The sequence below is a fragment of the Pogona vitticeps genome, chromosome 4, assembly GCF_051106095.1.
Source record: "Pogona vitticeps strain Pit_001003342236 chromosome 4, PviZW2.1, whole genome shotgun sequence".
Classification (NCBI taxonomy): domain Eukaryota; kingdom Metazoa; phylum Chordata; class Lepidosauria; order Squamata; family Agamidae; genus Pogona; species Pogona vitticeps.
The window spans coordinates 211,173,714-211,190,076 of record NC_135786.1 but is presented as its reverse complement, the minus strand read 5'-3'; the positions used below and the strand labels follow the sequence as shown (position 1 = coordinate 211,190,076).

At 39.6% G+C, this 16,363-nt stretch overlaps 1 protein-coding gene across 10 annotated transcripts in view; it reads left to right on the top strand.

Annotated features, from left to right (window-relative positions):
- The window catches only part of RUNX1T1 (RUNX1 partner transcriptional co-repressor 1), a 221,242-nt gene that overhangs the window by 48,208 nt on the left and 156,671 nt on the right, over positions 1-16,363 (top strand). Inside the window, exon 1 of one of the 10 annotated variants that reach the window (XM_020814251.3) lies at positions 5,637-6,091. The exons of 8 other annotated variants lie outside the window; for them this stretch is intronic. In XM_020814251.3, coding sequence (XP_020669910.1) covers positions 6,085-6,091 — 7 coding nt within the window. In that variant the 5' untranslated portion in view covers positions 5,637-6,084. Of the gene's footprint in view, positions 1-5,636; positions 6,092-14,355; positions 14,445-16,363 lie in introns of those variants that run through there. One more of the 10 variants, XM_072999105.2, reaches the window with a different exon arrangement.

Below are 16,363 nucleotides of genomic sequence, written 5' to 3'. Positions count from 1 at the left end.
GGAAAAAAAACTATTAAAATCAATTATAAATCAATGCATAGGGGATTCAGGTCACTTAGAGGTTTCGTGCCCAGCTCAGATCCCCCTTTTGAAGCCCTTGATAGCAGAATTTGTAAACTGTGAAGGAAAGTCTACTCTGTCCGTCTGTGCAATATAGTTACAGGTATTTGACATTTTAAATAGTGGAAATGATAACATGTGGCTATAAGCCAATATTTTGCAGCCATCCCTGAACAATTAGTATTTCTTGGCATTCTTAGCAGACACGAGTACTTGGAACATTTGATCTCTTTTAATTTGGAGCGCTGATTAGAATCTTTGTTATGGCAGGTCTTGTTAAAAGGCCTGTGAAGTAGGTCATTGCTGGTTTTATTTTAAAGGTGGGAAAACTGAGCCTCAGAGGGAGTGATTATATATACTGCTCCTGTGGAGGCATTAACCACATGGGTGGAACCAACAATCCCACTCCTCCATGTCCTGTTTGCCTTTCCGTGGATGGAGGGTCTGAAGCACAGGGCTCTGGAAGCTCTCAGTTGCAACCCTGATTTTCCAGCATCCCAGTTCACATGGTTCAAGAAGGTTCTTTTTCAGTTCTGTCATCTGTAGAGGGTTTTGGAAAAAAACTATTGATGAACTAGGAAAGGCATGCTTCCCCTGTAGGTACTGCTAACATATAAGTAATAATTCAGATAGATTTACTGACAGCTTGGAAATAGATTTCCTGGATCTTATGACAGTTGGCCCATCTGGGTTGGTGCTTTATTTGGTGTACGAGGCCCAAATGCAATTGTTTTGAACCTCTGTGCTGTTGAAAGCTGAGTTTGTTTCAGTTTACAGTTTGACTCTTACTCATAGCAAAATAAAAGTATTGTAGCATAGCGCCTTTAAGACTAGCAGATTTATTTCAGTGTGAGTTTTTGTGGATACACTTCCTCAGATACATGGAGGAAGGGGAATTGTAATTGATGAAAACTTACTAATTAATTCTATCTATCTATCTATCTATCTATCTATCTATCTATCTATCTATCTATCTATCTATCTATCTATCTATCTATCTATCTATCTATCTATCTATCATACCTGTTTTCCCATTAGTTTCCCCATTTTACCAAGTGTGTAATCATTATTTTCACAGATGAGACAGGACTTTTCTTTCTTCATCTCTTGTTCTCTCTGGTTTTCTTCAGACCAAATGAGGAACTTTTTCTTCTCCTGTCCCCTTAAGAACAGGATGTCTGTGTGTGGGAGAACTGTAGAATATGGGGGAATTGCCATCCTCCTTTCCACTGGATAGCATAAGTTGATCACTAGTGTTGGATCCAGTCTAGAGTAAAGCCTTGACAGTGAGGAAATATGTAGGGAAGAGTCCTGCCATGTTCTTCTTTGTTTAAAAAAGGTATGTGCTCAATAATCTAATTGCGTGTCACATTGCCATAACAACAACAACAACAACAACAACAACAACAACAACAACAACAACAACAACAACAACAACAACAACAACAACAACAACAACAACAACAATCTTAGAGCTGCAGAGCTGTAAGGGACCCTATGGATCATCAAGTCTAATGATGTTCCTTATAAAGATTTAGTGTGGATATTGTCTCACGGCAGGCCTAAAAGGAAAAATCAATTGTTTGCATCTCTGATATATGCTGGAACATTTGCTTTATTGCTTTAATACAGTTGTGATATTTTACACAAGTCATTGCAGTACAAGAACACAGATTTGCATTGTGTACAGAAGGGGGGGTGCAAACTTAATGTTCATCTTAATGAAGACTAAAAGAATATATTGAGCTGGAAAATTGCTTGGCCTTAGTTGTTTATTTATTTTTTTTAATAAAAAGGAAGCAACAGATACATATTGTAGACAAATACAGCAGAGGAACACTGTCACCAGCTGTAATAAATTAAAACATGTCCTCATCTGATGGTGTGTTGACTGTGCATTGCAGTCACACAGTGTATTGAGTAAAGCTAGGAACGCATCCAAAAGGGATCTCCCTGCATAAAGAAAAAAAACACCCTCAACAGCTCATCTATTAGGTGGGTTTGCCTTGTCAGTAGGATTCCTTGTGAAAAACTCTTAATGGCTTCCAGCTGGGTGGAAAATCAAAATCTTTGGGTCTGACAAACTTAGCAGACCAACATTTGAAAGGCCAGCTAATGCTTCTATTTTTACTTGCTGCTCACCCATAAAAGATTATTTTCCAGTATGTCAGCTTCATTTGGTGGCCGGTGGCCTGGGAGTGAAAGTGCAACAAGCAAGTGGGCAAATCTGGACATTAACGAGTCCGCCCTTTCCAACTGGTATGCCACTTGGTGGAATAGCCTGCCTTGAGAGGAGGGGGTGTCCCGATGACCATTCATCAATGCTCCTTGCCCGATCATTGAGTGCCTTCTCATTCAGTTTATCAAGCCTTGCACATAAAAAGTCAGAATAAGCATTATTCAGCTTTGTTAAAGCCAAGTTGGAGTAAAATGCTTCATTTGAACCCATTTTGCCCTTGGTTTTTCACTTTGTTAATGCAGTCTTGCTTAAATGAGTGCCTTTATTGGGTCAGTTCGAATATCTGAAACTATTAATTGTCTCAAATTGAATAGCTGGTGGCAGGCCAGAACAGATGGGATAGGAAACTATTTGGTTGGGTGTATTGCTTTCAATTAGGATCAATGAAGTTTCAGTGCCTTTGAATTAACTCACTTAATACCCAATTGTGCGAAGTCACAGTGTATCACAACAGTCTGCTAGGAGGAGAGGGGGAAGTTTAGAAGGCCTGCAGGAAAAGCTTTGAGTCCATTTCTTGCTTGGCTCTTGACAAAGAGCATTCATTCATTAGCAATATATGGAATTCAGAGGACTTCTGGTCACTGTTGGCAAGTCAGGTGTTGGGGGAAAAAGTCTACATCAACGCTACACACTGTTTATTATGTTTGCATGTCCCACTAATTTTACTGCACATAGTTGCACATAGGGTTACAGGCCTAATGCTCTGGCTTAGGAAAAATTTTCCCCCTATGGGTAATGTGATAGAATCACAATTTCAAAGGCCCCAAATACAGTAAATGAGATTTTGCAGGCTGGTATTTTACGTATGTGTGTGGCACAAAACACTGGTCTGGATCATTTTTTTAAAAAAATGTAAACAGTTTGGAGATCTATAGGATAATACACTGAGTAAACATACAGAAACAAAATTAATCTTTATAAGGTAACCTTAAGCCTGTTGTGTTGTCTCTTGTAGATAATATTTAAATCTTCTTTTTAATAATATGGTGAAATTTATTTTTGCATGCAAAATTACTTTTGCTTATTACTCTTTTTTGGTGCTTTGTGAGCTGCGCAAAATTGGAGAATGATGAATTTTAATGGAATTCTTGAACTGTCTCACTACTACACAATTTGGACTCATTTTGTGTGTGTGTTCTTTTTTCTTTCTTTCTTTTGTTAATAACTAAATAGTACAAGCATTGTTACAGTAATCCTTGAGTGACTGCATTTAAAAAAAAAATACATATATCCAGGAATATTTATTTCAGAAGGACTGCCAAATGGGTTGCTGCTTTCCTCAGAGTATTAAATAATGAGAGGGGGAAATGATTTTTGCAGCTGGCTTCTTGAGAAAATGCTGAAGTAGTCTTAGATGCACAGGCATTCTGTTAGGGCCCTTCCATAAGTAGTCTTCTAGGTGAGAATCTCCAGGGATCCCGTTTTTTGTTGACGTGGATCAATTTAAATGGCAATTACTATAGTCAGATAACAGCTTAAAAAGCCTTTTTACACATAGAAAAGATGCATAATCACATCGCATATGGTAGTGTTCAATTTTCTGAGCTATGGCTTGAGGATTTACACTATACTGATATTGACCCACTTTTAAAGTGGAATGTTATTCTGCTTTATTAAAATGTGTTGCACCTTTAGATCCATTATCCCTCCCCCTCCCCCATTTCCAAAGCTGCTTCTGGCTGTTAATGAAAGGTTGCTTTTCCAACAGTAAAAATGCCCACCCCCCAAGTCCCTTTCATTTGAAGTATAGCTTTGTATGTTTTGGTGGTTTTTAAATAATGAATAACGAAGCAGTGGTCTCTCTTAAACACTATATTGCATAAAATATCCCTGAAGGTTTTTCTCCGCCTTGCTTTCTTTTTTCTCCTCACGTTGCTGCCGGCATTTGTAACACTTTCCCCTTGAAAATACTTCTTATCTTCTAGACTCTTCAGCACTCTTAGTACGCAAAACTTTGCTATTATACATCTGACGTAAGAGGACCACAGCGTTGCCTTACAGATAAATTCTGTTATTTTATTAGGGGTGACACAGATTAATTACTGAAGATATTCCCCCAAAAAAGCACTCCAAAATGAAACAGGGTTTTGGTAGTGGCACAAGAAAAGGTGTGTGTTTAGATGTGGACAGTAGTCATTTTTTTGTTGGCAGTCATTTGACATAAACCACTTTGCATCAAAGTGCGTTAACAATTCGTTGAATACAGTTGCTCCTTATCAGAAGACTGGATGTTGTAATTGTTTTATTGCCATGAAGGGGAGAAACAAAGTGAATGTCTAGAAGAGATAGAAAGTATATAATAAAGTCTAGCACGACTCCTTAGGCGCTAAAGCTTTTAAGTCCCCTACACTAGATTTAAATAAATGCATAGGGCTCAAATGCCATTGAACACAGGCTGAGAGAGAAAACGAGTGAACCCAAATCAAGCCGTAAAATCTGTTTTGTCTCGGAACCCGTTTGGTGGGCTTTAAAGGGGAAAAGAGCTATGGGTTTTTTGGGGGGGATGGGGGAAGACATACAGTTGGCTTTTGCCTGGAATTTTGTGTAAGACTAAATGTGTCATAGAAGGTATGCGAGTCAGGCAGGCGTATGTTTCTCCTATGAGACAGAGGATGTTTTACAAAGGACTGAAGAGGGACCGCTGAGAGGAAAATAGCCAGCTTTTAGATAAAGCGCTGTAACAAAGACTTGTAGTTTTATGTATCATGGTGTCCATTAAAGCTTAATAGGGAAGAGTGCATTGAACCTAGCCAGGCATATGTTATTCATGTGAAGGATAAACATTTAAGGGAGCGCAGAAATCAGAAATCGGGTGGACATGATTGTTTAGCTTTTGAAAAAGCTTTACGGGCAAGATTTTGTTTTCATCCCCCATGGATCACCATGCAAGGTAAAGGAAGAGTAAGCTGCAAATGTTTGGAGCATATCAATGCCAGAATCCCAGGGGGTTAAAAGCATTGTAGTAAAATGAAAGTGGACTGCCTCTAAGTGTGTTCTGTTTTATACATACCACTGAGAAGCTGACAAAAGGAATGATTTTGATACTCTGTTCGCTGTGATAAAATGACACATCAATAGCAAAATTCTTTCTCTTTCCTTAAAAAGAAAAAAAGAAAGGAAAAGACCAATCTCCTCCTCCAAAACAACCCTTGTATGCTCGTACACATGGTGCATTTTAAACTGCAGAAGCAATTTCAGCTTTTGTCGTTGTTGTTATTTCCCCCCGCCGCCCGCCCGCCCGCCCAACCAGAGTTAAAATTTTAGTCGTTAATTGGGAGGGGGAAGGGAGGAAGCTCTGTTTTTAATCAATGCAATCTGCAGGAGAAAGGGTTAACTTTTAAAGAGGGAGAAAATGAATAATTCAGCGTTTGGCTTTATCACTCTTCCTCTCCTTCTTTTTTTAAACTGTCTATTCTTTCGGTCCTCTGGAACTTGCTGTGGAAGGTACAGTACAAGGAGTCATTGGAGGGGGGTTGTGATAATTTGCACACACACATCCCTGTCATTGTTCTGCCTGAAGAGACGGGGCTGGGTTCAAGGCCACATGTGCTCCTGTCATCATTCACATTTCTGCTCCAAGTGCAATACAGAGTGTCAGCTCTCCATCTGTCTTTGCCTGGCAAATGCACGCGCCCTGCATCCTGCCTCCAGCTACACTGCCACAGCCAGTTAGGATGGCCCTCCTTGCTCCTCTGTGCTCATTCCAGAACAGGAGGCACTGAGTCCCAAATAAGCTTGCTTTGAGGAAGGGAGAGCCTTTTTGCAGTGGGTCTGTCTTATTCGAGATGCCGGGTGAGTGGCCTTTTTCTGTCTTTCTCCCCCTCTTTCTCTCCCCCTCTCTCTCCTCCCCCCCCACTCCTTTATGGGAATGAGAAAGCATGGCTATTTCTTAGTCAGATTTCTCTGCTAGCAAAAGAAGAATATACAGAGGCTGGCATGTGCAAAGAGCAATTGTAGATGCTAATCGTAGCTAGCTTGTGTGGGGAGCGATCTGTGCATAATGTGTGTGCATGTATGTGGAATGTATTACTTGGTGCGTAATGCGTTGCGAAATGGAATATGAAATGAAGAGACAGTAGCAGATCTGTCTGCCTGTGGGTGTGTAATTCTGTGAGGAGGGTACGAAGAGAAATATAGCTTCTATCTGTCGCTTATGATTGAGCTGTACTCCATATCTGGAAACCTTAGATTTATTGGGCGAGATGAGTGGGGTGATCATGGGGAAACGGTACTGAGAATGATCTCTTTGAAAAGCTGCTTTATGCTAGAGGAATGAAGTGGGAGGGAGAACAACAAATTATTTTGGACTTTTCACTTAAACCCACAACCTTTTGCTGTGAGCAGTGACTGGATATATGAACTGTAGTTCTTAAATGCTTGCGTGTTTCTGCTGAATGGGTGAAACTGTTGTGGGAGTGGAAATTTTTAACATGTCAGTTTCCTCCTGAAAATATTATCCTTGGATCTTGACCTCTTGCTTAATTGATAAATGACACTGCCAGTGGAAATATTTCATCTGTGTAGGGTAAATTATTACAAGGGCTTTCTTGAGTATGTGGATGCGAGAAATGAGAAGGGGAGAGGGAGAAGGGAAAAAGAAACAAAATTTCATTTGTAAATCAAGGAAGAAAGGATTCTTGTAATTGAGGGAGCAGGGATGTTGTGAAACCTACAAGTTTAATGTATGTGGGGGAAAAATAATCACATTATGAGGGTGGGGAAAAAGAAAAACAGACACAGAGAGATCCTGTAGATAGCTGGTTCTTTGGGGGTAAGGTGGGGGTGGAGGAAAATAGGCATCTTTTCTGAAGTGTACCCATTACAGATGGTGTTTTGAAACAGTATCTGCCAGTTTGCAGTGACCACAGTTGTGCATAGCGATTGGCAGTTGTTTGAAGAATATTTTCCTTTAGGATGGGGATGCATGCTCATATAGTGTCACCGGCATGCTTCTTGTCACAGTTGCAACCCTGGAATCCAAATGTGGGGTTGTGTATGCTCTGAGCACAAGGCTAAGAGGATTTGTATGGTTTGAATATGGGCAAATTAATTTGCATAGATGACAGCGGGGAACTAGGAAAGGGCAGTTTTACCCCTTGAACTGTTTTTGGCAATTTGCATATGTCTCTTACTTTGAAGGTTGTAGTCTTCATCAGGAACATAGCTGTGACCCATAGTGATTCTTTAGTGAGAAAAGGCGGACTGTTTATTGCAGGACTACCTAGCTTGCTTGCCTGTGGCTGTGTGCATATTGGAAATGCCATTTTACTATGTATTCTGTTTTCGTAGCACCATCTTCTGACTTTTAAGCTACCAAGGAAGGTTCTCAGGCAACAGACTTTCAAACCTCCTCTTTCTTATTAAGGTTGTGGCTCTCGGATTACTTAATCTACCTGCTGGTTAAATTGTCATGCATCTTTAATTTAAAAAGTGAGGGAGGATCTGAGCTGCACGTCTGCCTATGTATACTTATCAATGCTGTAGAACTTAATAATTGCATTAATTTTTAATTGCCAGCAAGCTCTTAAAGTGGCAGCAAAAAACGAAATGCATTGAGTGTGGGGATTTGGGGTTGGGGGGTGGCTTTTTTCCCCTTGGTCTCTTAGTGTCAGCTCTGAGTGTTAAAAAAACTTGCACTTGGATACAGAGAATACACTAACAGCTGTGACTGGGAGCATGTGCCAGAATGGAGATACTTGAGCAGATCTGACACTTGGCTATTTTTGACACCCATCTGTACTCTCCCCCTCCAACTTTTAGGATGCACTGCTTCTCAATCTGTTCACAGCATATTTCAGCTTTTTATTAATGTGTTGTTGGTATTTCCCCCCCAAATGGGCATTATTAGCCATCTGGGAGAGACTTCGTATTTTAAAAATAAGCATATTATGTTCAGGAGATTAAAAGGGAATGTATATTTGTGTAATCCGATATTATGCCATTGCAATTTTGTGAGTACGTACATGTGCACATGCACTGACCTCCTTGGAAGCATCCTTTGAGGCAACCAGGAGTCCTATATTTCGGACAGTCCGGAGTCCTATATTTCTGAAATAGAAGTGGTATTAAACATCTCCCTCTCTGCCTTTGTATGTAGCACTTGCACTCTCATAAGGAATGGCTCGAGGACTGCAACTGAATTCTGTCGGGAGTGATTGACTGCAAATATTTGTCATTTCCATAAGTCTGTGCTTGGGGTGCTGCTAGTGGGGGATAGCAATGAAGCAGAGTCACAAATAAAATTCCCTAAAATACATGGAATGCTGCAGTATCAGATGTTCGGCTATAAGAGATTCACATGAATCCGTATGTCGGCTGGTTTTCATTGCTAATAAATTTGATTTTGGGTTGTACAATGCAGGTAGGTGTATCTGTGGAAACCAGATACGAGAGAAAAGTCTCCTTGTCTTTTCCCTGACATGCTAGTTTTCTGGATGCATGGCAGGATTATGATAATGATGATTTATGGTGATTCGTGTAGAAGCACTTTTTTTCCTTTCCACTCTCCACTTGCAATCTGAAGTAGAATAGTATAGCTTTATTTTCCTAAGAAGAATGAAACTATAATTTTCAGTTGAAGAAGCTTATTCAAAAGGTACCAAAAGTGTGGGCATCTTTAAGACTGCAAATACTATGTGTAGTAACCTGGGAGCAAGTCCTGTTCACCTCCATATCATATAATTACAAGGCTTGAAAACAGTTCTTTTTTTGGATTATAGCTCCCACAGACTTCCAGCCAGAACATGCTAGGTGGTAATTTTTAGGAACTGCAGTCCCAAAAGGTAATGTTGCCACATTCTGCCTAATTTGTGAGTACCCACATGCTTTGGAATTGTGCAATGAGTGAAATGTGTTACATTGCCCTTGTGTTGTTGTTGTTTTAAAAAAACCCATCAGTAGTTAACTTCTCGTGTGTGTGTCTGTGTGTGTGTGTGTGTCTGTGTGTATGTCTCTGTGTGTGTCTGTGTGTGTGTGTGTTTACTCTAAAATGCCTTCTGTTGTTGTCCCCCAACTCCACCCTGGTTGCAAACCTACCCGTCATCATATTGTACTTTCAAAGAGCAGATGTTGGCCTACAAAATGCTTTATTATTGCCCATGGCAATATTCAGGATGGTTGCCTTAAAAGGACAACCCCTGATCACGGTCATTGTAGCCCAGAAATAATGCTGTTCTTTCAGAAGATGGTCGGTATTAGGTCAGACCACCCCTTCTTTACTTCTGCTCTCCAGATGTGGCTGCAAAACTTTTTAAGTTCATGTTTCCAGAAGGGGAAAAAAAGGGATTTGTTTTCAGAATCTGGTTTTACTTAAGACATCTCCATCCTGGAGTGCATTTCATAAATTGCCCACATATTTTTCTTAGCAGAGAACTTAACTGGCTATAATTTTTAACACATGGCCACATCATGTGATATTTTCAAAACATTTGCACACAGCTTTAAGAAGGTCCCAGCAGAAATGATCCATCATCTCACAGCCAGCCCATTTTTAACAGGGTATCTGCATTTTCCATTTAGTGGAGCTATATATTATTAGCTTACATTTTGGGTAGTAAAACATTGCATTGCTGATTGTAAAACATGGACTTTATTATCTGCTGAAAATTGATTTGGCATTTATAGCCACTGTGTACTAGGGACAGCTTTCTGGTTTTAACGTTAGTGCAAGCAAGTGATGAGATGTTTAAAGACATGGGAACACAATTGCCCTGGACCTACAATTGTTAGTGTCCTGGTAACTTAACCTAGGGATGGCCCACCTGTTTGAGGGTTTTTGTGTGTATACTTTAGGTTGTATATAGGTACACATGTAATGATACAGCAAACAGCCTGAGACACTATTAAGTTGGCTCAGCTCTGTTTTGACTCTCTGTTGCTATGCTGTTCTTTCAAGAGAACTCAGTACTTTACAAAACAAGTTTTCAGCCAATTGTGGAAAGTATGTCTGGAAATATTTAAAGGTTTGATGCTGCCAACGCTGCATCACTGTTTCGGTCATCATCCTTAATGCCTTTGTCTAACAGAGGATTTCTGACAGTGAGTAAAAACCCTGAGAAACACTTTTGGCCTCATAGATTTCTGGAAAACACATTGAAAGATGGAGAAAGCCATATGCATATTTGTCAGGAGTGATTGGATTCTTCTGCCTCTCACCTTTCTTCCCAGTTAATAATTCACAAAGTTAGCCCAAACAAATCTATTTTGATTTGAGGACGGGTACTTTTGAGATGAACATGTCTGTCATATGTCTGGTGCCTTCTGTAGTGTCATGCCATTATTCCCCGGAAAAAAAAATGCATACAGTCTTCTTCAAGAGGGATATGTCCCCTCACCATTCAGCTGTTTCATTTCCTAATGTTGAATTCATTTCAAGTTAAAGGAGCAAATAGGAGTGCTTTGTTTAGGTTGTGTGTAGAAGTTATTTAAAAAAAAGAAACACAAAACATTTCCACCCTGCACACTGGGCACTAGCCATGAATGTATCTGTGAACCTTTAAGAAAAAAGAATTGTAAATGTTATGGAGAAATACTCAGTTATATGACTCAGAATGATATACGTCAAAGAAAACCTGTAGGGCTATTCAGTTGTTTGAAACCATGTACAATGAACACAGAAGGAAGGGGGGGACACAGCCCTGCTTCCTGATGTCTGAAAAGGAGACCATCTGCTGTCTGTGGAAGAACCCTGATTCTCCAGGGGTCCAATTCATGTAGATAGACACCACAGGTAGAGAAAATGGTTCCTTCAGACTTATTACCCTCCAAGTGTGGGAAGTAGTAACAATGATGGGGCCCCTCCTTGTATGTTTACTGTACATGCTTCTAAAAATGGTTGGATGAAGTTTGTGTCGGAGGTCCTGTGAACACACACCTGAAAGTAAGCTGTCTTAAACATGGCAAGATTTATTACTGAGTGAACAGGTATAAGAATGTTCTGAAAGGAGCTGAGTTTATAGATAGGTGTACATCACTTTCTTCCTCTGCGCTTGATTGCAGCACATCCTTGACCTATTCCTATGATCAGTCTGGTAAACTGAATGCGTGCAGGGTGGGGGACTGAGAAGGTAGCAGATGGGCCTGCCCCTGATTATCATGTGTACATCATCTTTTCTGCATGAAAGAACACATGGGGTGGGGAAACAGACCAGGCCAGAAACTGCAGTTCTTTCCTCCTCCATCCTACATATCCAGTATGCCCAGCTGGTCACGGAATCTTGGCCTTGAGAACCTATTGCTGCTTTTGGTTAGTTGCCACAGAAAACATTGCATTTGGAGTAATATAAGGACATATGTGAGGATGTACACATGTGAATCCTCAACATTTTGTAGTCATGAAGTGTTGCACATGGGCATGTAAATCAGACCCAGTTCTTTGGATTATTGTAATACATTTGGTGTGGGGCTGTCTTGAAAGGTGTTTGAAAAATCCATTCCCCCCACCCCCAAAAATGCTATAGCCAGACTGTTGGTAAGGGCTGGTTACACAAATCATGTGATTCCCTTGTTAAAACAGCTTCATTGGCTAATAGGCTGTTTCCAGGTTCAATTCAGAGTAATGCTTATGATTTATAAAGCCCTATAGATTTGGGACTACGTTATTGCAAAGACTGTATTCTCTCTTGTGATTCCGCCTGTATTTTAGACCTTTGGGAGAGCCCTTCTTCAGTTTACCTGCCTTTTGAGACAAACTGCTTGGGGATATCAGATAATCTGTCTTGGCAAATATTCCCAGGCTCTGCAACATCTTGCGAAGGGGCTCTCTGTTTTCTTTCCACCAGCAGACAAAGAATTTTTATTCAGGTTACTTTGTAGACTAGATTATCACTGAAGGATGTTGTTGTTTTGTATGTGTATTTTTATTGTGCTTTTGTCTTCAAAGCTTTACTTGTATGGCTGAAATCCTGTTGCTTTATTACGCCTTCGGAAGACAGAATCATAGTATTTAGTCGTCCCTAGTTAGCAGTTAACAAATTCTCACTGAGATTCCTGAGTATGCACCAAGAAGTCATCAGGTGTATGTACTCCTGAGAATTCCAACAGTGACTTGTTAATTGCCAGCTGAATGTTACGCCCTTGCCTTTGATATGTATAACAAAGCAACAGGATTACAGCCTGTTTGTTTCTTTTTGCTGCCATCAGATTCTGAAGTGTCTTTTATTGTGGCAGAAATGTGAGATATACATGTAAGCTTGTAAATATTTAATCTTGCAAATATTTCCAAAAGTTTGTTTGTTTCTCCCAAAAGATATCTAAAATGTTGAGAGCTAGAAACATGAAATGTTGCATGGTTATTACTGATGTCCCTACTTGTATAACTAGGTAGGTTATATCCCACAGATCCCCAACAAGGCCCACTGATAGTGTTTGACACTGCTTGACTACAGGCATTTGGTAAACTCTTCAATAAAGCTTGTCAGATAAACTTCAGCTACATTTTATAGATACTTTTGAAATGATGCTTATTTGCCTTTAAAGACTTCCGAAAAACAATTGCTACAAACAAATATGTATGCATGTATAATACTGATTGCTAAGCTTAAATCCCTGCCTTGGTTATATAAAACTGAATCCTCCAGAGCCCCAGTTGGACCTACTGATAATTAGCTTTTAGAAACATTGAATCACAGGCATTTGGTAGACTTTTCTGTAGAGCACATCATATAAACTGTAACTGCAAGAAGCTTTCCCTCTGGCTATGAACTAAGTAGTTCATCTGTTGTCCGCTTCTGTCACCTCTCTGGCTTTTATTGTCTTACACAAAAAAGTGTGTAGTCTATTCAATATGTCAAAAAATAGATTGGTTGATCGTGGAAAAAAAAGGGATGAAAAACAATATAGGCTGAAGATGGTTTGTATCTTGGCATATTTCAGTCACCAAAAATCTTGATGATGATTTTCTACACGTTAAGAAATCAGCATGTGTATTTGCTGTTACATACACCATGACTTAGCAGCAAATGCCCACACTAGCTTCTTAATTAAAATTGTAAACCGCCCGGAGAGTGCTTGTAGCGCTATGGGGCGGTATATAAATCCAATAAATAAATAAATAAATAAATAAATAATTTGCAGCCATTCACTGCCACGATTTATGGTGTCTGCATTACTCTGATGAGCATAATAGGAATTTGACCAATTATCAAGTGAATGTAATTGTGAAATTAACATCCCTGGACTTCTAAAGAGGGAGCCCAGTTCCATGTGAGTGGGAGGAAATACTCGGTAAGTATTAGAATAGAGGTAATAAAAATGAAACATGAAGAAACAACAGTGTTTTTGTCCAAAGTAATTTGGGGTGTCATAGTCATAGAATTCACTGGTTTCTAATCCGGGCAAAGCCAGGTAAAGTCACTCATAAATAAATAAATAAATCACAGGCAAGTTGAAGGTGTAAACCGCACTGTTAGTTCTGTAAAGGTGTTGTGTTACTTTAACATCTTTACGGTCTGTCCTTTTTACCTTGCTTTTTACATGCTTCTCTCATATGAACATGTAAATTGCTACAAGGTGGACTTGATTAAATTAACTGAAACCACCTGTCTCCATCTTGCCTCAGTTGGGTCATGGCCAGACCTGTAATGTTCAGTTCCCAGATTTTGACATTTTATGAGCCAAAGGAGATTAAGTCTTCCTTACCTGAAATCAGCCTGGCAAGAAATTAAGGGACGTTCCATGGCCAGTCTTTGATCTGTAGTAAATACTCGGTATCATCCTTTGTGTAAAAAGAAAATAGGCTTTTACTTTACATTATTCTTCTGACTGAATTAGGGAAAGCTTATGCTTTGTAAACCAGATAACCGCATATGAGAGAAATTTGAAGAAATAAGTGAATACAAAGCATAAGCAGAACCAGAGAGTTCTGATGTGAAAGTCCCTTTAAGGTGAATGGAAACTGTTCATGAGAGTCTGCTTTACATAGGACAACTTGAGTTGATAGTGTCACATTTCATATGCTGACCCAGCGGTTCTTTACTTGGTGTCCATGGGTACTATTGTGTCCACAGAGACTTGCACGCCCATCTGCCAAGTTCTCTGCTTCCTTGTTACCAGATGATAAATGATAGTAACTAAGAATCCCACTTTCCCTCTACACTGTCTCTCTGTACACTGATTGACCAGAAAACTCTGAAAAGAGAGAACAGAGGTAAGGAGATAGTTCTGGTTAGTCTCTTTAAAGGCATGGGCAAATTTGTCAAGCTCAATTTCATCACTGTTCTTTCTTTTCCAAGTTTTTTCCTATTTCGTTCTGTGCAAATGTTAGTTTCAGTCTCAGATCTGACCTCTGTACATGCTTTTGTAGACATTTTTCATGCAACTTTTCCAAATGCAGCAACTGAATAAAAACATGTTTCTATGCATATGAGACTAATATTCACAATGCCTTCAAGATTTCTCTAATGGATGCATGTTTTTCAGAGCACTCTCCTCTTTAGAAATTAGGGAAGCAAAACCCCAAATATGTAAATAAATAAATAAAATAGAGCAACAATGAATGTACCAAGTGGGGTTGGAGCATATTCAGATACTCTAGATGTCCCCCCCCTTTTGGGGGGGGCTTTCAAACTGCAGGTATGTTGATATTCAAGGTTTTTTTCATCCATCCTCTCTGACATCACTTCCTACTTCCCTTCCTTGCATTGTGCAAAGTCAAATATCAAATAATCTTAGGAAGGGAGGGAGGGAGAGGAAGGAAGGAAGGAAGGAGAGAGGGAGGGAGGGAGAGAGAGAGAGAGAGAGAAGTAACAAGAAACAAAGAAGGCCTCTTGGCTGGTAATCCTGGAAGATATATGGGTGAGGTATTAACTTACTGGCAGTTATTTAGAAATAACTGGGGAAATTTACCATGAAATGACTTTCTGAATAGTCATTTTGTATGTTGGAGCCTAAACTGTACTTTTGGCTTGTTTGGGGGCAGGTTATCTATCTGTCTCAACCAGATTGCTTTCATTGAAATAGTTCTTTTGAAGTAGTTACAGGAATTATTTTTCCACCCCATAAACACTCCAGCTCCTTCCTTCCTTCTGTGCTGTGTGTCTGTGACCACAAAGACTGGGGACTGTTGACTAATCTCTTTCAGGTGTTGCAAGCTATCTGCTCTTGATTCTGATGATACTGAGGCTGAATGTATTGCTATGACACCATTTGTACCTTTCACACACTATATTTAAAAGACTTGATGCTTGAGTGAAATATGCATTTTGACCCATAACTTCTGTGTAACTTTGTGTACTATATATTTTTTTCTCTATGCTGAGTGCTTTCTTAACAGTGAATGGGCATAATTTTTATATTGGTACATAGTTCTACTATAGTGAGATATTTTCATGGATTTGTTTCTGTATCCATGTGGGATTTTTCTTTTCTTTACTTTGACAACTAGCTTGGCACACTGCAACATGTGCTTTATTTAATGTGCCAGGCAAGAAACATTGCTATGCATATAGTTAAGGATGCTCATTTGATCCCCCCCCCCCGCCTCTCATTTAGCTTTCTATCCTTTTGACTGGATACAGAAGTGGCTTTTTCATCCTCATCCTTTTCAATAGCAGCGTTGATTTGAAAGTGTAGTCTGGGCATGTTCACGTTGCTTACCTTAATGAAAACCAACAGGAGTACAATGCAGCAACACTGGCCACAATGCAACAGCATAGCAATTACTTTTTTTGCTTGTGATAAAAGGGTTCATCTTGTCCACCATTTTCGTCTCCAGAAGGAGCAGATGTCATGGAAGCATACATGGAAAGAATGATGTAATAGCCCCACTTATTCATTATGGTACAAACCTATTGAGGGATAGGTGACAGAATCTGTATATTTGCTCCATGTCATCTGCACATGTGTTCACTTACAAGCTTCCTTGTTTCTGCATTTTTCTGTATTTTCTTTAAGAAATCATTCAAATGTGCATGGAGACATTGACTGATTGATTGTGTGATTGAAGATGTTTATGTGCTGTCCAGCTGATAAATGTTGTTATGGCATTTTACACATATGAAACAAAATAAAACAAACAAGCAAACACCCTTCTGGTAAAATCACAGATTTGTACTTAACCTCACCATT